This window comes from Fusarium sambucinum, chromosome IV (assembly GCF_050947815.1).
Source record: "Fusarium sambucinum isolate potato_lamoka chromosome IV, whole genome shotgun sequence".
Classification (NCBI taxonomy): Eukaryota; Fungi; Ascomycota; class Sordariomycetes; order Hypocreales; family Nectriaceae; genus Fusarium; species Fusarium sambucinum.
The window spans coordinates 1,995,135-2,020,217 of record NC_139291.1 but is presented as its reverse complement, the minus strand read 5'-3'; the positions used below and the strand labels follow the sequence as shown (position 1 = coordinate 2,020,217).

Here is a 25,083-nt window from a genome sequence, read left to right as displayed (position 1 = left end):
TTCATGCTCTCGAAGATCCGGGTCAACTCGCCGCATGTCCGCTTCTCACGACAGGATACCCCTTGGTACATGGCCCGTCGTACAACTCATCCAGACTAATGACCAGCACTGATCGTAGGAATGCCCTCCTGCAGTCAAGTAAATGGAAAAAATGTGTACAGCGCATAGGACGTTGATCGGAAGAACTCGTGTGGAGTCTTTCTCTTGGCTTTGTTGTCCTTTGCATACGTGTTCGTGCCTGTTTGCCTGTATTTGAGGCGATCGCCGACCAGATATCACAACCTGGACAGGTTCGTGGCAAAGAGGCTATGAGCCTATCCAACAACCGGGTTATCACTTGACACAATAACCTTTCAATTGTGCGGAGAAGGGAAAGTCTCTGGTTATCTCTGGCTTTGACACAGAATCAGCGAATGTGGCAGAGAAAGTCTTGCAGAGTGTAGCCGCGGGGCTGAAGTTATTACTCACCATCCAAAGATGTGTATAAACAACCGTGCCTCACACATCTTACCGCCTAAACTTTCATAGAGGCTAGGGAGCAGCCGAAGTCTCAATGCCTCAAAGGATCCAAGCGACAATTTGAGCATATGTTGTAAACTCTCGTAAAAGTGAATCAGCCAAGGTTTTCTCTATAGAGGCCCGTAAACATTTATAACCCCTGATTTTTCCCTACGTAACAGACGGGAAACACCTCCAAATTCTCACAGCCTGCCTGGCATCACATCACTATACCTCAAAAGGACAAGGTGTACTGTCTCCATTCAGTACCTGCAGTAGCTGACAATGCATCGCGGAGAACGCGGCATCTGCAGACTGCCTGCATCAAGCTCGGCAGTATCTGGCACGATAGTTTGACCGAAACACCTTCACTCCGTGATATGCTGTGTGGGTGGGCTTTTAAGGGATGCGAATGCAATGTAACAGCAGTGTAGAAAAAAAGGTTAGTAGTAGTAGCTGCAGGTTCAATAAAAGTTGTGAATCATAAGCTGCTTGCCTATATGTACGCGAATAAGTATCATCGACCTGATATTGCTATCAAGATCAGTTTTTACAGCTCAATCTCGACTGTGCCGTCCATGATTCAGTGATGCAGCAATGTGGCATTAGATTAGCCAAGATACCAGTGCTGCCTCGAGAGTTTGTTGAGACCGAAGGTTGGTTAATAAACCGCATAGTATCAAACGTCAATGGCTAGAAGTATGAAAGACGCATTCCATCTAGTAAGCCAGTTTCTGCTATTTAGATTATGCTCATGAGTAGCTTTACCTTTATACCCTAAAGCTTAGAGCAACTTTCCTGTTACTGAGGTCATATTAGACAAGTACCTACACGTAACTCGTGTACATTTGACAAACGTATTATTCCTTTCAACCAGTAAACCAGTCATTGTAGTGACACGCATAGGGTAGCAGATGTCACAGCATGGGAATTGCGGTAGCACAACCGAGCGGGTGATTGAAAATCTTAGGATAGACTCCAGATAGGACTGACAATATGGTTATCACTAAATTTAGGAACAATATTTATTAGTAACCCGAATCAGTTACAGAAGGTTAAGCAGTACGTTTTTACTATCGCCTTCTAAAGACTTCCATTTATCAGTCCACCCAACCTCTTGACATAGAAGTGGCGTCTATCACTCAAGGCGTAGCGCAGAGTCAAACAAGTCTCACTTTTTTGAGTGATAATAAATGTGTGGCCATTATCAAATAAATTTGAAGACATCACCAGACAAGCTTGCACCACACTCATATGTTTTCCCCCGTGATTGTCTAAACCCCACTTCCCCTTTCTAGCTGTGCCTTCCAAAAGACGCCTAGCGCCCGCTACCTCGGACAAGCTTCGCGTAAATTCTAGGTGAGTCTAGGTCTGGCGCTGGATCCCTGCAGTTAAGGGAAAGGTGGCCTACTGGAGCTACTTACTTTCGTGGGGAGAGACACCGTCTGGAGAAACTTCCACCTCACCCTCTCAACTTTGTCCAACGACAAATCTTTCTTCCTCCTCTTCAATCCATCTTCTCTCCGAGTCCGTCGTCTTTTCGATTCACGGTCTCTAGCACAGCTCTGGTTCTTCCTCCTGGTTACCGGTTTACATCGTCTGCTGTCTCTAGCACAATGTTCTAGAGGCAAGACTCGCTATACATCTGATCATTCCTCCTCTATCGAATATTCTATTTTCTACGACCTTGTCTGGCCGCAAGCTTCATTGCTCCCGTAGCCAATCGAAATTGGTAAGCGTCATATATACACCATTCCTCCAATTGGTATGCTGTTTATTCTGTAATGGCCACTTTCTGACATCCAACATCAGCTCATCCAATATCCCTACCGACTTTAGCTTCACCGACCCAAACACAACCTCTTGCAATGGCTTCCGAAGCTCCCACCGGCGAGCTCTCTGCTGCTCAGAAGCTCATGCAGAAGCATGCTGAGGCTCCCCACCATGTAATTGTCGAGGACGTACCTGATGAGGACCTCCCCATCCGTTCTCCTGCCGAGGCCTCTAGCTCTGCCGAAGCTCCCGCTCCTACTCCTAAGGCAGCTCCCAAGCCTGCTTCCAAGACTCTCGATACACAATCGCATGAGTTGTTCCCTGAGCTTGGTGCTCCCAAGGGCAAGTCCGCCAACGTGGCGCCCATCTGGGGAGCTAAGACCGCCAACGGCGCCACCTCCAACGGCGGCTCTCGTTCGTCTACCCCTGCCTCTGGAGCTGCTACTCCCAACAAGCCTATGGTCATTCCTGGTCGCAATGTCGAGACCGTCACTCTGGATCCCCAGTACATCATGGCTCGTGGCCAGCTGAAGAGGCCCATTCCCGATATCATCAAGGATATCAACCGCAGGTCTCGTGCCAACGTTACAATGTCTACCTCTACCAACGGCCGCTACAAGTTTGATGCTACTGGTCCTCAGGATGTCGCTCAACAGGCGCTCAAGGACCTTGTTGCTCAGATCGGTACTCGAGTAAGTTTGCTTCTCTCCATATTGTATACTGGACTAACACCTGCCAGACTGCCATCAAAGTTCCCATTCCCCAGTCGACTCGTGCTCACATCATCGGCAAGGGAGGTTCCATGATCAAGGCCCTCCAGGAGAAGACCGGTGCCAAAATCCAGCTTCCCAAGGTCGACGAGAACAACCCAATCGATGAGGAGGATGACGATGCTACCATTGATGTCACCATTGAGGGTAATGCCCTTTCTGCTGCTTCTGCCCGAGATGAGATTCTCAAGATTGCTGGCGAACGATCTGCCAATGTCCAGACTAAGGTTCGGGGCATCCCCGCCGCTTTCTACCCCTTCATTGCTGGCCGCGAGAACGCTTTGGCCCAGGCTCTTGAAGATGACAACGGTGTTCAGATCCGAGTCCCTCCTATTCAGGCTTACTTCTCAGGCCAGAACCCTGTTACCGCTGTTCCTGACCAGTCTCCTGTTTTCGCTCCTGCTGGCAACGACGAGAGTCACGTTCAGCTTGCTGGTGATCGCGCTGCTGTTCAGAAGGTCCGCGCCGAGATTGAGCGTCAGGTTGCTGAGCTCCACAAGCAGCTTGCCGCCGAGCAGCTGGCTATCCAGCGCGGCCGTCACCAGTTCATCATTGGTGACCGAGGCGTTCCGGTCGACCAGTTCTTCGCTGAAACTGGTTGTGCCATCTTGCTACCTTCCGATGAGGATGACGACACCGTCACCGTAATTGGACCTGCTGACCAGGTTAACGCCGGTCTGGAGAGGGCTATGGATCTGGCAATGGGTATGCAGATGTCCAACTTGGACATTGCTCGATTCCACCGTAACGCCCCCGGTGGTGCTGCCATTCACGCTGGCAACGTTACTCGATATTTGCGCCAGCGTAAAGAGATTGAGCGCCTCGAGAAGATCTACCACACCCACATCAACACTCCTTTCTCTGAGGGCGGCGCTCTCCCCTGGGAGCTTTACTCTCGTGAGGGTAAGAACGCTATTCGTGCGCAGTCCGAGATTACCGGCATTATCAACGCCCAGCCTCCTTCTCGCATGACCTCAATCCCTGTCGACCCTTTCTTCCACCAGCATCTCCGCAACAACATCACCGGACAGGTCAAGACCGACTTCGGTGTCCAAGTTGTCGTGCCCGAGGCCTCCGAGGGCAACGTTCCCGTTCTCCTTGTTTTCGAGGGCCCTGACCCTGCTGATGGCCCTTACCAGCTGCCTCGCACCAAGCCTTCAGATGCTGATGTTCGAGCTTTCAAGAAGGGACTGGAAGAGGCCCAGAAGCACATCCTTGACCTGATCAACAAGCAGGAAGCCATTACCACTGCCACTCTTGATGTCCCGGCCAAGTTCCATGAGAGACTTCGCCGATTCATCAAGAAGGAGCAGGAAAGCCGAAAGGCCGACCAAATCCCTGTCCGTGTCACCAAGGTCGGAACAACCATCACTCTTCGTGGCCCTGCCTCTGCCGTCGAGTCTCTCGCCGCCAAGGCTAACGCCTTTGTTGAGCAAGAGAAGGAGGACGAGAAGGAGCGTGGATTCACCTTGTCTTTTGACTTCCCCCAGAAATTCGCCAACCACCTGATTGGCAAGGGTGGTAGCAACATCCGCGAACTTCGAGACCGCTTCGATGTCGAGATTCAGGTTCAGGATGGCAAGGTCGAGCTCAAGGGTCCTAAGGCCAAGGCTGAGACTGCTCGCTCCCACATTCAGAGTCTTGCTCGCACACTGGCAGATGAGACGACACACACGCTCAAGATCGACCCCAAGTACCACAGGGAGTTGATTGGTGCTCAAGGAAGCCAAATCAACCGTCTGCAGACCCGCTACAAGGTCCACATCTTCTTCCCTCGATCTGCAAAGGCTGCGGACGAGGAGCAGTCCAACCCTGACGCTGAAGAAGGTGCTAAGCCCCGACGACAGCAACCTGCTGATGAGGTCATCATCCGAGGTCCCAAGAAGGGCGCTGATGAGGCTCGCGATGAGATCTACTCCCTCCACAAGTACCTCGAGGAGCACTCAGCCACTGCTACTGTTGCTGTTAAGCAAAAGCAGGTTGGATCTCTGATCGGTCAGGGTGGCGCTGCTCTTGACGAGCTCCGCCAGGCTACTGGTGCTAGAATTGACGTACCCCAGGATCGGGACACCGAAATCGTCGAGATCCAGATCAAGGGTACCGCTCCACAGGTTGCCAAGGCCAAGAAGGTTCTCGAGGAGAAGCGAGCCGTGTTTGACGACACTGTGGTTCGAACTCTTGATGTTGAGAAGAAGTACCACAAGGCTCTCATTGGTGCTGGTGGTAAGTTTCGCTCCTTGGTGTTTAGTCAAACGTTTACTAATTCTCACAGGCTCCAACCTCCGGGACATTGTTGTCAAGGCTGGTGGCTCCGACGACCGACGAGAGCTCGCCCGCACTATCCAGTTCCCCAAGCAGGAGGCTGATGGCAACACAATCAAGATTGAGGGCCGTACTGATGTCGTGGACAAGATTGTTCAGCGCATCCAGGAGATCGTTGGCGAGCGTGAGAACCAGGTCACTGAGGTTGTGGATGTTCCCATTGAGAACCATCGCTCCCTCATTGGTCGTGGTGGCGACACTAAGCGTCAGCTTGAGTCCAAGTTCACCGTCTCCATCGATGTCCCTCGACAGGGTGATGGCAAGACCGGTGTCAAGCTGACTGGCCGACCCGAGAACGTGGCGAAGGCCAAGGAGCACATCCAGGGGCTTGTTCAGCAGCAACAGGGCGAGACCATCCAGGTTCCTCGCAACCTCCACCACTCCATTTCCAACGGTGGCCAGTTCTTCCGTCAGCTTCGAAACAACTACTCTGTTACTGTTGACCACGCTGGTCAACCTCTTCCCGCCAAGCCTGACTCTTCTACTCGTTCCAACGTCGGAGCTCTGCCTCTGATCACTGACGATGACGATGCCAGCTCTGAGGCTCACTCGTGGAAGGTTGTTCAGATTGATGCTGGCGATGATGGTGATTTCCCCTGGGTTCTTCGCGGTTCATCCGAGAATGTCGAGAAGGCCAAGGATGCTATTGCCAAGGCCCTTGAGCAGGCGAAGAAGAGCGACGCTACCGGTTATCTTGTCCTCCCCGACCCTCGCACTTACCGACATGTTATTGGCCCCAACGGCTCCAAGGTCAACGCTATTCGCAAGGAGAGCAACTGCAAGATCCAGGTCCCTCGCGACCAGGCCAAGGATGAAGCCATTGAGATCGTTGGAACCAAGGAGGGAGTTGAGCGGGCCAAGGACCTTATCCTTGAAGCTGTCCGAGAAGGCAGCAACAAGGCCTGAGAATAATGATTTACGGGTATTGTGATGATCCGTATCATGATCATGACAGCATACGGAGCATTGCTGGGAGAATGAATATTCGAAATAAAAGCCAAGTTTCAAGTTAGTAAAGTATTAATATGAATAAAATAATGAAGTATTATCTTTGCTCTATCGGACTTGAGTCGCATGCTGATGTGTCTCTTATTCGTGTTCGTAACTCGCTTGGTTGGAAATTACCTTTGCATGTATCAATTAAACTATCACGTGAACGCCATGAATCTATAGGACCATACTCCGTGAGACACTCCGTAGGACATGTTAACATCCGCACACCGCCCACCTATATATCAGCGTTTCTCGCATGTTGCAGGACTCAAGTCCTCTACTGCAAAGCTCATATTCCTGACATTGGAAAGAAAATCGCATAAATGGGTTCCCAATTGATCCCCGCTACAGCCCCCTGGGACGCAGTCTCAGCCCAGGAACAACTCTTTGTCCTAATCACAGGCGCCAACAGGTTTGCTCTACCACCTCCCACTAAAAATGTGTATTGAACTAATAATTGCCAAAGCGGCATCGGCCTCAGTATTGGAGAACGACTCATCGACGAATTTCTCGCTACACGATCTTTGCGCTCGCATCTTATCCTCATCCCCACCACACGATCCAAATCCAAGTCCTTGCAGACGATCAAGGCCCTTCGCGACTATGCACAAAAGGCGGCGCAGACTTCCAAAGCACTACAGTCAAGAGTCGGAAGCTCGTATCGTTGGCAGGACACTGTTGCGAGAGTGCATGTGTTGAGCTTGCAGGTTGACCTTTGCGACCTGCGTGGGGTATACGCCTTTGCAGATGCGCTGGTCCACGGGCCAGTGAGCAACCCTGAGGGATTGGAAGGCGAATATCTTAAGAATGTGCGCATCCCGCGGTTGGATACTGTGGTTTTTAACGCTGCGTATGGTGGTTGGTCAGGGGTCAATTATCCCAAGGCCATATGGGTTATCTTGACTGAAGGGTTGGTGCAATCCGTCACCTGGCCGAGTTACAAGATGGCGCTTCCTACAGCCCGCTTGAACGATAAGGCTAATTACAACTACGTGAGTTCAATTCTGGATATGAAGAGTTCAATTGTAACACTGTTTAGCCCAAGGAGCCGCCGCTGGGTGAAGTCTTTACGGCATGTGTCTTTGGCCATTACGTATTAGCTCACGAACTTCTTCCTCTGCTCTGCCGTCAATCCGAAACCGAAACACCAGGTCGTTTGATTTGGTCTAGTAGTCTTGAAGCTATTGAGCGTGTTCTGGACATGTCAGACTTTCAAGGCTTCAATTGTAAGGGCCCATACGAATCCGCCAAGCGAGTGACGGACATCCTTTCCCTTACTGCGACCCTTCCCGCCGCTCTACCGTCGTCAAATCGGTTCTTCACCCCTGACGATCCTGCTGAAGCCCGTGCCAAGCCCATCCGACCACGCATGTATCTTACTCACCCGGGTATCGTTGCCAGTACACTGTTCCCTGTCCCTTGGTTTTTTATGTGGGCGTACGAGCTTGCGCTCTTGATAAGTCGCTGGATCGGTTCGCCTTGGCACAACACAGACAGCTATACCGGCGCCAAGTCGCCTGTTTGGATTGCCCTACAGGAACAATCTGCGCTTGACGAACTGGACGCTGAGCGAATCAAGTGGGGCAGTAGCTCAAACCGTCACATGCAAGTTGAAGTTAAGAAGTCAGAAGTCGAAGGATGGGGCTGGGAGGGTAAAGTCGAAGATGCGGCAGCTCTCAATGCTGATACCGCTGTTGGTGTTTTCAAAAAGACGGTTGGGCGCAAAAGGGGAGCTGTTGACGTGACCAAGGAAGATATCATCAGGTTTGAAGAATTGGGTGCTGAATCATGGAAGAGAATGGAAGACATGCGACACGAGTGGGAGAAAATTCTTGGCGTCAAAAAGGCATAGGACGGTTCTGGCAGCAAAAGATACAATACAGGTAAAGGACATCCGGCGTTGAAATAGAAAGGGAACGGGTATATTGCGACAATAACAGGCAGAAACGATTTCTGTAAGAACGACATTAATACTAGTAGTAGCCCTCAGTGTTCATCCTTTGAACGCCATGCTTGAAATCAACATTGAGACATGCCTCCTCATGAAACAAACCCCTCACGGGTTGGTAGCTACGGTAGTGTTCGATCGATTCTGTTCATCAGAACGGATGCGACGTAGTGCCGTCTTGTGCTCCCGGCCAAAAAGTCCCAGGCACAAGGGGAGGGGTACTACGGCAAGAGCCAGGACCGCTTGGAAGACCAATGCGTTCTTCATGTTCTTTGGAGGATTGGCATCTTTGCCCGCTGCAAGCGCATCACTAACAATGACGAATATAGCGCCAAAGAGCTGACCCATAGCCCATGCCACGGTTGAAGTGACCTCGGGGCTGAGTGGATGACTCAATTCGATGAGGAATTCGAGTGCGACAGGGACCAGTGAAAACGAGGAGGCACCCAAGATAGCGAGGACCACGTAAGGGCCGGCTACATCCCTGGTTTCCGGCATCCAAATAAAGACCAAGTAGCTGATACCAACGAGAGGGACGAGGATCTTGAGTGTCAGAAGAAAACTCTTTGTGCGATCAATGATCGGAGAAGATATCGCGGATGCAACAAGACCAACAACAATCAAAACTGCACCACCGATGCCAGCCTCGTCATCACTAATGCCATAAGGTGTGAGCATCTGATTGAGGAGAGAAGAGATTGAATTGAAGAAGCCGACATAGACGCCGAATGGAATGAGAATCAACCAAATTTCCAAAGAACTGCTCAGAACGCTGATGGACTCCCGGAGACTGAGCTTTGGGGTCTCAGAAGCAGGGCCAACTGGCGTAGGAGGCTTGGCAGGAACAAGGAAAGCTGGAAGGGCACAGACAGTTGACTATACCTGTTAGTTGGGTTAAGTTGCACACAAAAGGAGAACCTACAATGATGGAAATGTACAGGACCATACTGGAAACATCGCCAGATTCCTTCACCATGAATGGTGTAATGAGCTGTCCGATCGCTGCACCAAATGGGTTTGCTAGACTCGTTAGAGCTGTTGCGGCAACACGGCCACGGTTGGTGAACCACAGATCCGAGTATCGAGTTGGTGCTGCAAGGATAAACGGCTGGGCAAAGCCAATGACAATCTCTCCAGCCATGGCACAAGCGATGTTTCCGCCGCTAGCTTTAGTAGAACCAGCATATCGAATCCAATTGCCGATGAGAATGAGGACAGCAGATGTCATGAAGGCCAGCTTGGGGCCTCGATGAAGGATGGCAATGCTGATGGGGAAAACAGCCACAAATGCGAGGAAGAAGGCGGTACTAATCCAGTTGATAGTCGATTCTCGGACATTATAGTACTCAGCAGCGTGTGATGCTACTGGTGCAAATGTCATCCACTATGAATTGAGTCAGCATGCATATATGGTGATTCGGTTAGTGGTTGGAACTTTAATCTTACATCCCAAGACACAATGATATTCATCAGCGTAAGCTGAGCGAGACCAAACCATCGTCGTTTGTATGTACGGTACTCGGTTGAGGTTCCTTGGCGAATGCTACCTCCCTCGCCATCACCGTCACCGTCGCCCGTTTCTCTGGCCTCACGAAGAGTGAAGTCACGCGAACCGAGCTTCTGTTTGCGCCAAAAGCGAACGCCAGCGCCGTCGCCGCTCATGATGTCGATCGGTCAAAAATGCTTTGTGTTGAAGTTTTGTTTGTCGTACGTTGTTTCCAAGTCCAAAGCGAAGATGCGAGAAGGTGGAGTTTAAGAATTGCGTGGAGAGGAGAGAGGGCGTTCTAAGTAATCGATTGGCGACGTTGATCAGTGGTGACAAGGACAAGGTTACGACGTGCGGTTTCGATGCCAGTGCCGGCCAGTGTCAGTATCAATGCCCAGTGACAGCCAGTGCCAGTGCCAGTGTGGTGCTGGTGCAAGTTGCAGTTTCAAGAAGCCCAGCAAGTGAGGGCAAGCTCATATAATGTCCGACTATGGCGGCATATATAAAATGAGTGTGTGATTCAGTGTTGGCGAATAGATATGGAAAGATGAATAACAATTTGTTGAAAGAAAAAGGAGTCTCAGCAGATGATCAAAGACTAATCTTGAACACTACCGTATCACCTCACAATCTTCAAAGTCGCCTCACAAGAATGTCGTCTTTTCCGAGCGGATCCTTCGGTTATTGGTTCAACCCGACAGTTATTAGGTACTTGATGGTTGATTGCCAGGGCTCCTCGTCTCGGCCGGAACTTTCACCTGAGCATCTAATTAGGGGTACTTTAACTGACTGACGCGATGGGTCGATCGGTTGTGGGCGGTTTCAGCTTGGCGATCCTAGTAAGAAGGAAGCATTGAAAATGGAGTCGACGGGTAGTTGTAGTTGAATAAGAAATAAAGATCTAATTCTTTATCGAAAGAGGGGGGTTACTCACTCTAATCTATATTGGAAGGACACAGCTCGGATATCAACTGCCATTAAACACGAAAACCCTGGAAAAGTCGCCCTTCCACAACAGGAAGCAGTGTGGTACCTTTGCTATCACCTGCACTTTCCATGAATCTGTTTCGAGTTCGACAAGCGACGCTAGCGGTAACGGCTTAAAGCTCCTGTCAATGATAGGCTGCTTCAGACCAGGATTGGAACTCCCTACATAGTAGTTGCGACATCTTCAAGCTTCTACCAACCGAGCGTAGATTAATTACTAACTTGATATAGGCCTTGGCCGACTGGCACTACATGATACGAGAAAAGGGTTATTTGTCGTCAAAGACACTGACAGAGCCTCAATGCTGGATTAGTAGTTTGTTGATGACGGATCTTGAGCCTCTTGACACTCTGTCAAGCATTCCAGTCCATCAGTTGCGAAAAACGTTCGAAGCCGTTCAACTGTCAGTGCATCAACCGACAGTGAACTCTAAAATTGAGGGGAAGCGAGACCAACTATAGAATTCAGGATCGGTTAAGATCCCATGTAACGGTACATGCAGTCTTCCCAACCTGGAAGCATATCTTGCTTAACCGAGTCCTCTACGGCGCGGTTATCAAAGAATGCAACTGGTATCATACAGCATCCAAAAGGTAGGCACTCTTATCAAAGATTTGCAATTATTTGCCATGCTTTTTGACTTTCATGTTACTATTATAAGAAGACAACGTTGTGATTCGGCCGCATATACATGAAATTCCTATGGATTGCAATCCATGATCTGATCGAAATTACGAAAATGCCAGCTGAGATTGACCAGCATCTTGAGAAAGAAACCGAAACTAAACCATACCATCCCCAACCCTGTAGACTAAAGACCACAATATGCTCTCAACCGGCTCTGCTCAGACCCATGCCTCTCTCCTGCATTTCCACCTCTGCCAAACTCAACGAACTTAAGCATCCAACCAGAACCGTGCCGCGATTCCGATTTACAACCAGATATGTTCAATTTCGTATTAATCGCCGAGGTCTCGCATGAATAGTTTGTCTGAGTATCGACCTGACTGCCGTTCATAAAATGTTTATGTTGAAAAGAACCATATTTCCTAGGAGGTTGAGTATCATGGAATAATTGGCTGATTGTGCGTTAAAGGAACTTTCTGAGGGTAGATGAAATTCATATATACCAGAAACCTATGCAACTGTATAATTATCTCAACCTTTACTCAACTTATGAGCAAATACTCACAAGCTCACAAATGTGATAGGATGATGAGGCTCCAATGCGCCATTGATTCGCCCAACAGACGTTCTTGACAAAGGTATGCCAAGCGCCTCGACACCATGGGCGTACACAGCAACGAAAAGAACAACGAGGACAACAGCGCGATTGTCGATTACCAGGGGACTTCACCTATCCTTTGCGAAAAGTAATGTTCACCGCCTTCGCCAGATCAAGTGTGGCGTAAAGTCAATCAATGATCTAGATATAAAGTGCAAGAAATCTATTCAGGCGTAAGAGCGTATGGTACAGAGAGAGCCGACATCAGAGAAACCTCTGGACGACTTGACACCCAGCAGATGAGCATTCGTACAAGGAAGCAGATTTCCGCAGTGAAAAGTTCTGCCTCGTTCCGGCTCAAGGTATCTTTTCGACGTGTATGTAGCCATTCCATCGTCGTAGGAACCGATAACCCCGTGATGTTAATTTACTTGAGCTGAGCCCAGAGCTTGGGAGCAGCGCAAGCGGTCGCACAGTGGGCAAGGTGGAAGACTGGGTATACACGTTAGTAATTGATGCTACATGTGAGATTCACGATCCATGACGCAGTTGGTTTCGGGTTGACCTACACTCTTCGACACAGTCCTCCTTGGCGCCACCCTCGCTCTCCTGCTGCTGAACACGCTCAACGCACTCATCGAAGTGGTGCTTGGCGGGGGCACATTGGGGAGCGTTCTTGCACTCTGTGAATGCGTTAGTATATACATATTGCGGGTTATTATCGCGTGTAGGTGCATAGCAGTCGCTAAAATCGCTCGTTGCTGCTGGAGCAGGGTATTCGCATGGGTGATTAACGAACCTTCCTCGAGGGTCTCCTTAGGGTCGACAGGTTCCTCCTCATCATCCTCCTCCTCCTCCTCTTCCTCTTCCTCCTCGGCCTCCTCCTCGGGCTCGTCCTTGGACTCCTCGGTCTTGGACTCGTTCTCCTCCTGCCATTCATCAGTACTAGATCAATCGGACCCGCAAGGCATTGTATGCGCTCTCCAAGACGTCGTGGCACACTTGTTCAACGTCATGACCAGAGACAGAAAATGCCTTGCTCAGGAAAATCCCGTACCTGGGGCTCCTCAGCAGGAGCCTCGGCCTCAACAACGCTCCATGGCGTCACAGCCTCGACAATATCGGTGAAAGCGTCCCAGATACCCATTGTGACAGGCGAAAAAATTCACAATGACGAGTGGTGGTTTCGATTGAGGTGTCGTTCGTCGATTCGTCGTTCCTAATCGTAAGAGGTCGGAAGCTCTCGGCCAAGGTCACGAAATGAAAACTGATCCGGAATTGAGACATTTTGATTGGTTAGACTGAGCCGGCTTTGTCATTCAAGATCACGTGACTTAATACGTGAAATCCATCTACCGACCGGACTTCAGCCGCAAAACTTCTGATATTGAGTAGAGGATGAACGAGCTGAAGATATTTATTTAATCATGTTTAGTGGCTATCCAAAATCGCCTTGTTTGTAAGTTTTGGATAAATTCAGGCAGAAAATAAGAAGAATCTCGGGCAGCGACATAATTCTAGCAGATCCTTCGCAATACATAAACCTGAGAAACAACAAGACACAATACAATGAGTTTATGAATGCTGTGCTTAAATCTTGGTATCTGGAATACGACCACAGCTTTGGCGTGGTTCAATGCGGCCGTTAATCATCATTTTCGTATGCTCCCCGATCAATCTCGCCCCGGACATGATCTTCCAATCGGATATTCAACTGCTGCGCCTGTGCCTCGTCGTAGTTTGGTGGTGGTTCATCTGGCGCTCTGGCACTAGCAGCACTCTCGGATCGATTGGGGCGAACATCCGCTGTGGTTGACGCGGATGCTTGTTGTGCGGAGGGAGCTTCATAGGCGGGCAGAGGTTCATCGGGGACGTCTGCACCAGGACCCATCTCGCGGCGCATCTCCTGGTACTGGTAGAGGCGCTCCCGCAGCCGGATATAAGCTTCATTGAAATCCATCATGCCTCCATCTGAAAATGTGAATTTGACCTCAAGTCGAGGAATATCCGGCGGTATGCCACCACCGGATACAGGGATGCAGTCTGACTTCCAGACCCATCCCCACCACATAGAAGACGATGTTGTAGAGTCTTGGAACTTAAGAATTGGAGCGCTGAAAGACTCGAATTTTGGTTCTTGTGTAGGTTTCAAAGGCAGGTATACGATCTGAGGTGTCAGCAAAAGAAAGAACCATGCTCAAGATTTCAACTTACTCTCTTGTTGGTTAGGAAGAGGGTGCCTCTATCACTTTTGCGTTGAAACGAGGCACATCGTGCTCTCAGCTCCTGGGGCACAGACAGGTCGCATGAGATTCTCGATTCGAGCTTCATCAAGATGCGTTCATTGCCTAGCTTGACGAAGCCGCCCTGGTTGAGCATAACCCAGCTATCGGCATTGTCAGGATCGACGGGCCGCGAAGGAGGACGGCTCGTTATAAGATAGTCATGAGGATTGTCCATTATAGGGCGGGGTCCATGACTCCATGGGCCGTGGATGGCGGGGCTGTTGAACGGAACGGGCTGCGCCGTGGCCGCCGTGCGCCGAGGGGGTAAGGCGGAGAAGACGGAGGAGGTAGACGGAGAGCAAGACGGAAGAAGGGCACGGAGAGAGGGACGGGGACGGGGGGTATTGGTAGGGGCACGGAGCAGGGGCAACCGCAGGGCTGACGGTCTGCCTGTAGGTAGTCTACAAGACTGGGCGGGCAAGTGAATCAGGGACCAAGAAGGAATGGTTGAGAATAGCGTAGACAAGATAGGACGGGAAGAGGAAAGGCTCAGAGAAAGAGATTCAGAGAAAGGTTCGCGAAAGAGGCTTACTTTATCGACATTGTCGCGTACAGGGTTCAAGCGACCCTAGCTCGTGGGCAAATGGCTCCAGGCTCCGTACCGGCAGGTTCAGGACGTGCAGGCAGCTCTAGTAGCTCCGAGATCTTGGAGCAAGTGGCTCTGGCTCTGGCTGCGGCGGCCGGGTTGGCCTCTGGCCTTGTCTTGTCTTGGGTCTTGGGGCCTGTGGTGGGGGGTGGGCCCTCTCTGTTCTGTTCCGTTCCGTTTTGCGAGCGAGCAAATGAGTCTGGTCAAGTGTAGGTAGGTACTAGGTAATGGGTACTGTACGGAGTAGCCAATGTAGACGGGCAGAGTACAACGTAGGAGAGTGGAAGTCAGCCGAGGATGAATCTCAGGGCTATGGAATAGGTAGGTTCAGGACGACCCGAGGCCAAGGTACAGGATACCTAGACTGGGGGGTGACGAGAGACAAGAGAAGCGAAAGCAACGGTAGGAAATCCTAGGCCAAGCAAGCCAAGCCAAGGGTAAGAGGCGAAGGAACAATGTGAAGCAGAGCAGACAAAGCTTGACTGATTGATGAGCGAACTCAACGGGACGGAACGAAACGAAACTGGTGGCTGGAAGTGGTGCCGTAATGAGGTGGGGGAGGCGGCGATTTGATCGAATTTGCGGGCGATGACTTGATTTGTGGGCGTTGGGGTCAAGTTCAAGCCGAGTTGAGTCGAGTCAAGCCAGGATGAGCACGATGATGATGGAGATGGTGTGATATCAGAACCAACACGGTACGATAGTAATACTCCTAGGGAGGTAGGCGTAGGTATGATAGAGAGGGACGTGCAACAAAAGCAAATAGAAGCTGCTAAACCTTGGAGGTGATGAACGTGATGTGGAAGGAATCGATGGAGAGTTTTAGTGGATAGAGCAAGGTTAGAGATGTAAAATTTGGGCTTATTAGGCACTGTCACTGGTGCTGGCGCTGCCCTGTGTGCGGATCGTCTTTTTTGGGCCGAGCCGCGCGGATGATCTGGGTAAAGAACTGCCTGTTCACGTTAACTATCCTCTAGGTGACATTCCATGATTATCATTGGTTCAATCACAAAATAGTGCGAGGAACAGTATCACAGTCCCTCTACTGTTAGTAGGCATTTAGGCATTGAAACAACCCACCACGTGCTTTCCTGAACCGAGTCTTTTCCTTTTTCTGTTACATCCGAACTAACGTTGGCAATCGCTGAATACAACTGTACCACTCTCTTGGGAGACATCCTGGCCAATCTCAAACATGGTCCTTTGGAGCCAACTAACAGCTCCTCTACTACCTGATACTCCATCCAATTTCGTTCTTATAGGGGTCCCCTGTTGTTTTGTCCAGTTCGACTGAACTTGACTGAGCTACGGATACTCATGGAAAGCTAAGCACTGTTGATCAAAGTCAACTCTCAGGATCGTCTCCTGAAAAGTCAAGAAAAACCTTTTACATCCATCAGGTATCAGGCAAGGCGAGATGCTGCAGCTCGAGTCGATCACCCGTCCGTCGTCTCCGACCCCAGAAGGCCAGACCAAGAACAAGGACAGCGTCTCGACTCTCTAGAACGCAGGCAACCATCATTGATCCACAGGGGAAGAAATCCCACCGTGTGGGCTGCCAACGTCAGTTCCATTATCCGACATGCTTGTCCACGTTAGCGAAAGCTACCCAGGTTAGCAGGTCAGGTTGTAACCAGGGCCCATCTTTACCAGTCCAGCATCCACAGCCAGGCCAGGCACAACCGTAACCGCAATGAAAGGGTAGAATATGTTCAACGGAAAGGCACGTGGTCCTTCACCGAATCTGACATGATCACGCGTCCCGACTATCAAAGAATGATGGCTGGCTACGTCCCCAGATGAGATGGGCGAGGGGTATCGGTCAAGAACTGTCCCATACAGTATCGCCATGATGGCATGCATCGTTTAGCTGCATAGTGCCAACAGCTGGTGCAGCAGTAGAGCAGCCCCGTCCACGCCTGGGTCGTGGGGCAGGAATAAGCCATTCTTCATGAGTGCTGGCTTTGTCCATTGGAGGGATTTCGAATGGCTTTGACAATGCTATAGGTTCATTAAGTACCTGAAGCCGTTTCGAGCATGCCACTTGATCCTTCTGTGTACCTACATATGCCCGGCAAAGGCTCAGCAGCTGGACTAACAAGACGAGTGTTCCAATTAATCCGCAGTAGCCATTCCACCATGCAAGTTGCAACTCCAAATGCAGTCAACAAACGGCCAATCTTGACAGAGCAAGTCTTGCTACTACCCACTCGTTCCACAATACTTTCGGTTTCTATCCTATTAAAGAGTAGCCTGACTTCCAATTGGGTAAGATATTCGACATTTCTGAACCATGGACCACCATGTCAGAGTTAATAGAAGAACCCAGTGTCCGTGTGTCTGGGGTTGATAGCGGTTAGTTGAGGGTTGACCTGCCACCCCGACTAGTAGCTATTATAGTGTGACATATAGCTAATTACTGTACTTTTGACAGCATCTACTATAATCTATTACACTAGAGATTGATATACACCATGAGATATTGGGGGATTTTACTATTCCCAAAGGAAACCATCTGGTGGCATCCAATACATACTCCTACTTCTCCCCAAAGGATTCATGTCTTTCGTTTACCGAGAATATGCACCTAGATGGATGCTCTGGATAATAGTGGGTGAAAGCTAATGCGTTGGTTCCATGCCGTATCTTGCTCAGTTTCATTACAGAGCAAGTCATGAAGCATCCATACTGCATATAGCTCTTAACTCCCGCTCCCGACCCGTCTCCCCGTCTTCATTATTCACCACTCACGTTTCAATCGCTTCCAAAAGTCTTCCTGAAACACCAGCCTCCCCGGCACATGATAATGTCTCAGCATGACTCGTTGTCCCAAGTGAGTACTGAGTAGATGGCGGATAACCACGGTGGTGACGAAAATACTGACTTTTTGACACCCCTTCCCATCGAGTCGCATCCCTTGTCTATAAGACACGTCATTTTCCTCAAATCGCAAGCTTTTACTAACCGATTGATACTAGGGACGGATGCGACACGTAGTAAATCCTGCGTCATACTGCACCTACAGCTACTGTACGGCACAAACCTTCTTACGAAGAGTTCAAACGGGTTGCGCCAAAAGAGAAAAGAGTCAACAATAGCAACCAGGGGACAACAACACGTCGGTTTGCCTAGTCCAACTAGTCGCTCCGCTTGAGCTCCTAATCTTTCTCCGTCACTAGCTTTGCATTTGCAGCCGCGAATAAGAAGTTGATTCTCAACGACTTCCAATTCCCGCCCTGGAAATAATTCTACGGTTTCATGATTGGCTTCGGGCAACCTCCATTCCCTTGTCCTCCCCACCGAGACCGTGCATGCTAACATGTGTTGGTAATGGCTCTGATTGGGCTGAACGTCCGAGTTGATGCGAGGCTCCGGAGTCATGGAGCTGGCAGTCCCGCTACAACATTGAACCTCCTCCACCGATTGCTGGCAGGCTCTAGTTAAACCGGCACCATACGCACTTACAACGTCAAAAAGGACCTTCACCTCTCAAACCTGCAACTTATTGATAGTCTTTTGCTCACCGACTCATCCGTATTCGCTTAGCATTCCTGCTCTGCTCTAGAACACACAGCCAGCATGAATTACCAAGCCCAAGACCTGACCAAGCTGCAGCAGTACACTGCGTGCGATATCTCGGATGCCCTGCTCAAACTAAAAGTTCCAGGAGCCGGCTTTGTTGCCGACTTGAACCTTTACAGCCCTCCCGAGGGTGATGGAGTATCAGTTACTGTTGCGCCAGTTTCAACGGTCCTGTTCGCTCCGAAGGGACAAGACCTTGTCAATACACAAAGGAATATACCCGAAGGAACGCACTGGGCCGATCTAACAGAGCCAGGTACCATTGTGTTTCTCGAGCAACCAGACGGTCAAAAGAATGCCGTCTGCGGGGGTATAATGGCCATTCGTATGAAAGTGTGTCAAGCCAAGGGCATTGTCGTGGCAGGGCGGGTAAGAGATATTCAGGAACTAAAGAGCACTTCTTTACCGGTGAGTCCCATGGACCCTTTTTCTCTGGGTTAGCTGAACCGAGATTTGTACGTAGATTTGGGCTCGAGGGCTGTCCACTATTGGAGTCGGTGGAGGTAGTGTACCCTGGGCGATTCAGGTACCTCTCGACATTGATGGTACTCTCGTCTGTCCCGGCGACCTGGCATTTAGCGATCCAATCAACGGGGTAGTCGTCATTCCCAAGGACAAGGTTTCTTCGGTTATAGAGTTGCTGCCCAAGCTGACAGCGGCTGATGACAAGGTCAAAGAGGATGTTCTCGGTGGATTAACAGTCTATGAGTCCTTCAAGCTCCACCGAAGTAATATATGAGAGACCATTTGAGCATATAACGATGCGATCAAAGCCTGACAAGAAAGATATCATCATACATTGCAAAGACAGGGACCGGCAAACTACTAATTGGCCACAGTACGTGCTGGGGCTGGTCTTTGAGTCGTGCGGTCACTAGCAACAAACACCATCACAGAACTTTATCAGATCTACAAGCAGTTTTTGCCAAGTAGCTCAGGGGGTACGGACGGATCGACAATACAGAATTGTGTTTTAATGTTTTATGTCATCAGTTCATTAACATGCCATCATCAGAGTAGGATCTCTACCATGACTTCCAAAACCAAAAATCAACCTTTAGCTCCAGACCAATAAGGAAATACAATGCAACAAGGAAACGTATGCTGGCAGATCAAGACGTGTGCCAGCTCATGATAGCCACACATCCTTATCTTTACTCGGGGTGGAGGCTTTATCAAGCCTGAAATCAAGCTTTGGCATCTCAATCTTTGGCGCCGCTTCGACTGATTTCTTCTGACCACCTCCGGCTTTCTTTGGCGAAGTCCGAGCGTCAGGGGGCGGGCCGTATCGCACGTCCTTGACATCCCAGCCATCTTCAACTGCCGCCCCGACCCAGGTCCGAAGACCATCGTGGACACTACCATAAAACTTCTCTTTACACAAACGCATGCTACCGCCTAGACAACGCTCCCATCCGGAAATACGGAACTGCGCGCGAAGGTTATTGCGCTCCTCGACTGTAGGTGTACATGCCAGAATTGCATTCATGAGATCAAGGTGAGAAGCAAGGTAGTTGGTCGCGTCCCATTCAACTCCGCCCACATACGGTGCTGCCGGGACTGGTGGACGCTCCTGAGGGAAATGCCGAAGCATGTAGCTGTAGGGACCATTGGCGAGATTAGCGCTTGAGGGGCGGTCCGAGGGAAGGGATACGACGTTGACGTTGTGAAGGAAGATCCAGAACACCTCTTTAGTGACACTGACGACCTCCTTATTCCAAACGCGGTATGGCCTTTCTTGCCTCATCTCTAGAACGAATGGCAAAGGACGCTGGTCTTCCTTGGGCTCAGGATCTCTAAGATGAGCGAGGATGCTCTGCGCACGTGCGACACGTTCAGCCGAACTAGCGGACTCAATATACGTGAACAAGACCGAGGTTATGATGTTGCGAGTGGTGAATTCGCTAGGACCCTTCTTTTCCGGATCAAAAAGCATGTGAAGGAGTTTTGGGAAGAGATCGGCCTGGATTGAGTCGAGGTATTGCATGGCACGAGCTGTCGTTGACAGTGCCTTGAGACAGAGGAGAACCTCGTGAAGTAACGCATCTTCATGTTCCTCCCTATCAAACGTTAGTACAAAAATAACAGACAATTTCTAGTCTTGACTTACCGCCACTCGACCTCCATAATGCGGTTGAGAAGATCTACAATTTCCTTCATGCCCCCCTGTTGGATAAAATCCTCGATCCATGCCACAGTTTCGTTCCTCAGAAGCAAGCGAAGCTTGTGAACCTTGCCAACCTCGACGAGCTGTGGCTTCTGAACCTTTCTAAGGTACGCGACGTAGTCACCAGGGCCCTGGCTGAGTTTGATCTTGGAAAGGATACCGGAGTTGGACATGGAGCCAGTGGATGGAGCTTCACTGACAACACTGTCTGTGGACTTGCTCCTGAAATGGCGGCCAAGAGTCCCTTCTCCTTTTGATTTCTTGATCGGGGAACCGGGCTCCTTGGCCTCTTTTCTTCCCCGTGACAGATTGAAGCTTTTACCTCTTGATCGCTTCTGCTTGTCTTCGTTTTGTGAGCCTGTCTCGAGGATCAGGCCGCTGTTGGCGCTGTCAGTCGAACACGGCCTGTCTGATCTAGAACCATGTGACTCGGCCCAGTCCTGGCGGATAAACTCCATCTTGATTGTGTTGCTCAAATTTCTCATCTTGTATCTCTGATTCTCGGGGATGTTTCGCCGATCCAGCATGGCTTCCAAATGCTTGTCGATGTCCTTGGGGTCGAGCGCTGGTGTTGTTGGCTCTGGCACGGTTGACGTCGACTTGGATCGCTTGTGACTGAACGTAGTAAAGACGCTCAAGACCTTACCTCGACCACTCCTACTTTGAGTCTCGGTAGAGTCCTTTGACCCTTTTCGAGAATCGTTGGAAGTGCGCGGCTTGGTAGGTGATGGTGGTGGCTCCATTCTACCAAGCATAGGGTGGTAAGACTTTGGCCGCTCCTTGACAGCAGCTCGACTACCAGTATAACTTTCGTTGGCAGTCGGGGGCCTGTGTTCGTCCATGCTTCGGCGGCTGCTCTGGGTTTGTTCAATGAGCGGTCTGGATGCGAACTGAGAGTATATAGGTGTTTGCGCAGGGGCCGCTGCAGGCTCTTCGGGTGTTCTGTTTTCCTTGTCCTTGGATGAGCTCACGTCATCCTCTGAGTTGAACCTACCCAAGTTTCGCAGGGTCTTGGGCTTGAGCAGGCCGGCGAGATTTGTTGCCGACTTTGGTCTTTTGGGTTTCGTGGGGGAGGGCTCGCGAGACTTTGATCCCTTGGCCTCTTTGCCCGTTGCGGTTATGATGGTAAAGTTGCCGAAGCTGCTCTTCGTCGGTGACTGCGATCGACCTCGTTCCTGTTGCTGTGGAAGACGGGGTACAGACCCTTGTTGGTTGTACTGCAACTCCGCCAGCGCACCTGGGTTGGAGTAGTTCTCAAACGCCATGATCTTGGGGTGGATGGGAGAAACGGGGGCATCAAAGGGGTTTTGGAAGGAATGGGTGTCGGTAGAAGCTTGACGACGATGTCTAAAGCCTTCGAAAATGGTGGACTTGGGCCGCGGTCTTCGGACCTGGTCGAAGGCATTCATGTCGTTCGGATTCATGGTTTCGTTGTGTTATATGTAGTATCCGTGCTTGATATGACAGCTACTGGGTAAGGTAGTAATGGCGCTCGCCCACACCGTTTAGAGCAGATTCTAGTAGAAATGGAGATGCGAAGTAAAGTTAAGATGGAAAAGCGACAATGAACAAAAACAAGTCTCACATGGACCTGTGAGAATAAAAGCCAACAAAGACTGGAGATTGGGGACTACGCCATTGCAAAGCAAAGATGATAAAAAAGTTCAAGTGTCGAAGAGAAGAGCTGGGGGACTGTTGGTAGGGAAGCAAGGTCGTTTAGGCCAAGCTAAAGTCGAAGCACGGTTAGCAGGGCCGTTGCACTGTTTATTGGGGAACGGCCGTTGGCTAGGCGACGAGGATCTATCTTATCGCACCAGTGACTGTGATGATGCTGATGCAGGATGCAGGATGGCGTGTACGAGCTTGGACATTACATTTCTCGGTAAGAAATCTGTTGACATGTTTTCTTTTTCTGGGCATGCGATTAATTCGTGCACGAAATTAATCGTTGCAATGCGGGTGAGGTCCCAAAAGGCAATTGGCAGCAAACAGTACCCAGTAAATCTTAGCTGGACCGTTTAACAACCAACTTGAATTCCAACGTAGAATTCATAAGTCTAGAACAACGTCTTTACCTAGCTCAATTGACTTTGGAATAAGTCTTGGCCTATATTTAGCTTACTGTGCACAGATAATCGTATACGATAAACAAGTTACTCGACGTCTCTCTTAATAATTCATCATCATGAGTATAAAGCTGGATGATGACGAGGTGGTCCAAGAGCCGGGTATATCCTTGTTTGTTGTTTACCTTTAATGGACCAAAAATCGTCCAAGCTTTTACAAGTGGCCCATATGTTCCGAGTCCATATTGACTGGACGGAAGAAAAATGTATGTCATCATGGTAACCTTTTTCTCCGGGTGATGGGTTGCTCATGACACGGCAACGTAAACATTGGACTGAGTGGGCATGACTCGGAGTAACAATGATAGAGAGGGACAGAAGAAGTAGGTAACTGGATGCGCGTGATGCGGGGTACTTGGCGATAGACGGCAACGGGAATAAAACAACACTATAACAGAAGTTCGATATTACTCGGTAAACATGTCCAATGTAACACAAAACAGTCGAGACTCGAGATGAAAAATAAACAATAGAATGTCTCTATAGAAGGGATGAAATATCAAGTAGAGACCGATACTAATGAGACTGTTTCATCATGAGTATTGGCATGAGATGTCCAGGCCGGTAGACAATCTGCAACAAAAGAGGTGCCATGATGAACATCATGAAACCTAGAAGAGTATCTTAAATTTCTTTCTTATTCGCATTTTAGGCAGTAAAAACATCAGGGTCTATGGACTCTTTTATACCCTTGCCTAAAATCAAAGATCGTTTCCAATGCCGATACTAGATCCCATCAATCTACAACGTAGCATCTGCCGCCGTACACTACCGAAGCCATCTTCCGTCCCCGGACTTGTAGACCCACGACTACGGCTACTACCCATAAGCTCTAATCCCGTGGGGTCCTCCACTGGGATAAATGTTTAAGCCGATCTCCCATTCTTTTCCTCTTCTTCTTCCGTCCTCATAACCATTTAAACATTGTTATGAAATATCTCTGAGATATTGTATGAGACCTTCACTCATCTCAAAGCTCAGAGCCACTCCAATCGCTGTTAAAATGCCTGTTCACCATCTCATGGTCGGCACCTGGACCCCTCCAGGAGCCATCTTCACTTTTGCTTTTGACGACGAGGCTCTTACTCTCAAGCTTGTCAAGAGGACTGAGATTCCCCAAGATGAGCCTATCTCATGGATGACTTTCAGTGTAGGTCAATTGCTACTCATATAAAGACTGGACTGACATTGTGTACAGCATGATAGAAAAGCCATATATGGCGCTGCCATGAAGAAGTGGTCCAGTTTCGCTGTTGAGTCGCCAACCTCAATAACTCACCAAGTTTCTCACCCAATGGAACACGATCGTATGTTATAAACAACCAATTGATGGACTGCTACTAAACTTGTTAGTCAATGCCTCTCTTGCGACAACCAATACCCGCGCCATCTTCCTCCTGGCTGCCAACAAGCCTCCTTACTCAGTCTACTGCAATCCATTCTACGACCACGCCGGCCACGGCGCTGTCTTCGCCACCGACAACACCACAAAGGCTCTCAAGGAGAACGTTCAAAATTACCCCTATCAGCCTAACACTGGCATCCATGGCATGGTCTTTGACCCCGAGGAGGAGTACCTTTACTCTGCCGACCTTCGCGCCAACAAGCTCTGGACCCATCGCCGTCGCAGCAAAGACGATCCCACACTTGAGCTTGTTGGATCTGTGGATTGTGCTGACGAGAAGGATCACCCTCGCTGGGTAGCCATGCACCCTACAGGCAACTACCTCTACGCCCTCATGGAGAAGGGTAACCGTATCTGCGAATATGTTATCGACCCTGCTACTCGTCTCCCTGTGTACACTCACAAACACTACCCTCTGATCCCTCCTGGCATTCCCGATAGATGGACACAATACCGCGCTGATGTCTGTGTTCTTTCGTCTTCGGGCAAATACCTCTTTGCCTCCTCCCGCGCAAACTCATTTGATTTGACAGGTTATGTCGCCGCCTTCAAGTTGTCCGACACAGGAGCCATTGAGCGCCAAATCTGCCTTAACCCTACACCAACAAGTGGTGGTCACAGTAATGCGGTTGCGCCTTGCCCCTGGACCGATGAGTGGGTGGCCATCACGGACGATCAGGAGGGCTGGCTTGAGATTTACCGTTGGCAAGATGAGTTCCTTGCGCGCGTCGCAAGAGTGAGGACACCAGAGCCTGGGTTCGGTATGAATGCCATCTGGTATGACTGATATGTAACATGGTCGCAGTAAAAAAGCAAATGTAAAACAACAATCACATCACAAATTGGGACAATATTCATGGTGTATAACTGTCGTTGTTATCGTTTATTTCCTACATCAAACGCCTATTATTAACACCGCTTATAGCGAC

The 25,083-nt window shown here is 49.8% G+C and overlaps 8 protein-coding genes across 8 annotated transcripts; 4 read left to right on the top strand and 4 right to left on the bottom strand.

Moving 5' to 3' along the window:
* Nucleotides 1-2,366: 2,366 nt before the first annotated feature.
* On the top strand, nt 2,367-6,269 carry FSST1_000699 (uncharacterized protein; the record flags this gene model as incomplete). The annotated part of the gene is made up of 3 exons (XM_083233406.1): nt 2,367-2,963; nt 3,011-5,264; nt 5,314-6,269. 3 exons carry the CDS (start codon nt 2,367-2,369, stop codon nt 6,267-6,269), a joined length of 3,807 nt encoding a protein of 1,268 aa, XP_083090881.1.
* Nucleotides 6,270-6,679: 410 nt separating this feature from the next.
* FSST1_000698 (uncharacterized protein) lies at nt 6,680-8,208 on the top strand (the record flags this gene model as incomplete). The annotated part of the gene is made up of 3 exons (XM_083233395.1): nt 6,680-6,768; nt 6,823-7,348; nt 7,396-8,208. 3 exons carry the CDS (start codon nt 6,680-6,682, stop codon nt 8,206-8,208), a joined length of 1,428 nt encoding a protein of 475 aa, XP_083090880.1.
* Nucleotides 8,209-8,412: 204 nt separating this feature from the next.
* FSST1_000697 (major facilitator superfamily domain-containing protein) lies at nt 8,413-9,966 on the bottom strand (the record flags this gene model as incomplete). Its single annotated transcript, XM_083233384.1, has 3 exons — nt 8,413-9,180; nt 9,227-9,688; nt 9,751-9,966. The coding sequence occupies 3 exons, from the start codon at nt 9,964-9,966 to the stop codon at nt 8,413-8,415; spliced, it is 1,446 nt and encodes a 481-aa protein (XP_083090879.1).
* Nucleotides 9,967-12,430: 2,464 nt separating this feature from the next.
* Nucleotides 12,431-13,150, bottom strand: FSST1_000696 (ubiquionol cytochrome C reductase hinge protein; the record flags this gene model as incomplete). The annotated part of the gene is made up of 4 exons (XM_083233373.1): nt 12,431-12,495; nt 12,573-12,686; nt 12,803-12,932; nt 13,061-13,150. The coding sequence occupies 4 exons, from the start codon at nt 13,148-13,150 to the stop codon at nt 12,431-12,433; spliced, it is 399 nt and encodes a 132-aa protein (XP_083090878.1).
* Nucleotides 13,151-13,648: 498 nt separating this feature from the next.
* Nucleotides 13,649-14,463, bottom strand: FSST1_000695 (GRAM domain-containing protein; the record flags this gene model as incomplete). The annotated part of the gene is made up of 2 exons (XM_083233362.1): nt 13,649-14,170; nt 14,218-14,463. 2 exons carry the CDS (start codon nt 14,461-14,463, stop codon nt 13,649-13,651), a joined length of 768 nt encoding a protein of 255 aa, XP_083090877.1.
* A 3,990-nt stretch (nt 14,464-18,453) lies between these two features.
* FSST1_000694 (ribonuclease E inhibitor RraA/Dimethylmenaquinone methyltransferase) lies at nt 18,454-19,195 on the top strand (the record flags this gene model as incomplete). The annotated part of the gene is made up of 2 exons (XM_083233351.1): nt 18,454-18,864; nt 18,920-19,195. The coding sequence occupies 2 exons, from the start codon at nt 18,454-18,456 to the stop codon at nt 19,193-19,195; spliced, it is 687 nt and encodes a 228-aa protein (XP_083090876.1).
* Nucleotides 19,196-19,585: 390 nt separating this feature from the next.
* Nucleotides 19,586-22,047, bottom strand: FSST1_000693 (armadillo-type protein; the record flags this gene model as incomplete). The annotated part of the gene is made up of 2 exons (XM_083233340.1): nt 19,586-20,516; nt 20,567-22,047. 2 exons carry the CDS (start codon nt 22,045-22,047, stop codon nt 19,586-19,588), a joined length of 2,412 nt encoding a protein of 803 aa, XP_083090875.1.
* A 1,705-nt stretch (nt 22,048-23,752) lies between these two features.
* Nucleotides 23,753-24,941, top strand: FSST1_000692 (carboxy-cis,cis-muconate cyclase; the record flags this gene model as incomplete). Its single annotated transcript, XM_083233329.1, has 3 exons — nt 23,753-23,899; nt 23,948-24,056; nt 24,103-24,941. 3 exons carry the CDS (start codon nt 23,753-23,755, stop codon nt 24,939-24,941), a joined length of 1,095 nt encoding a protein of 364 aa, XP_083090874.1.
* Between the last annotated feature and the right edge of the window lie 142 nt (nt 24,942-25,083).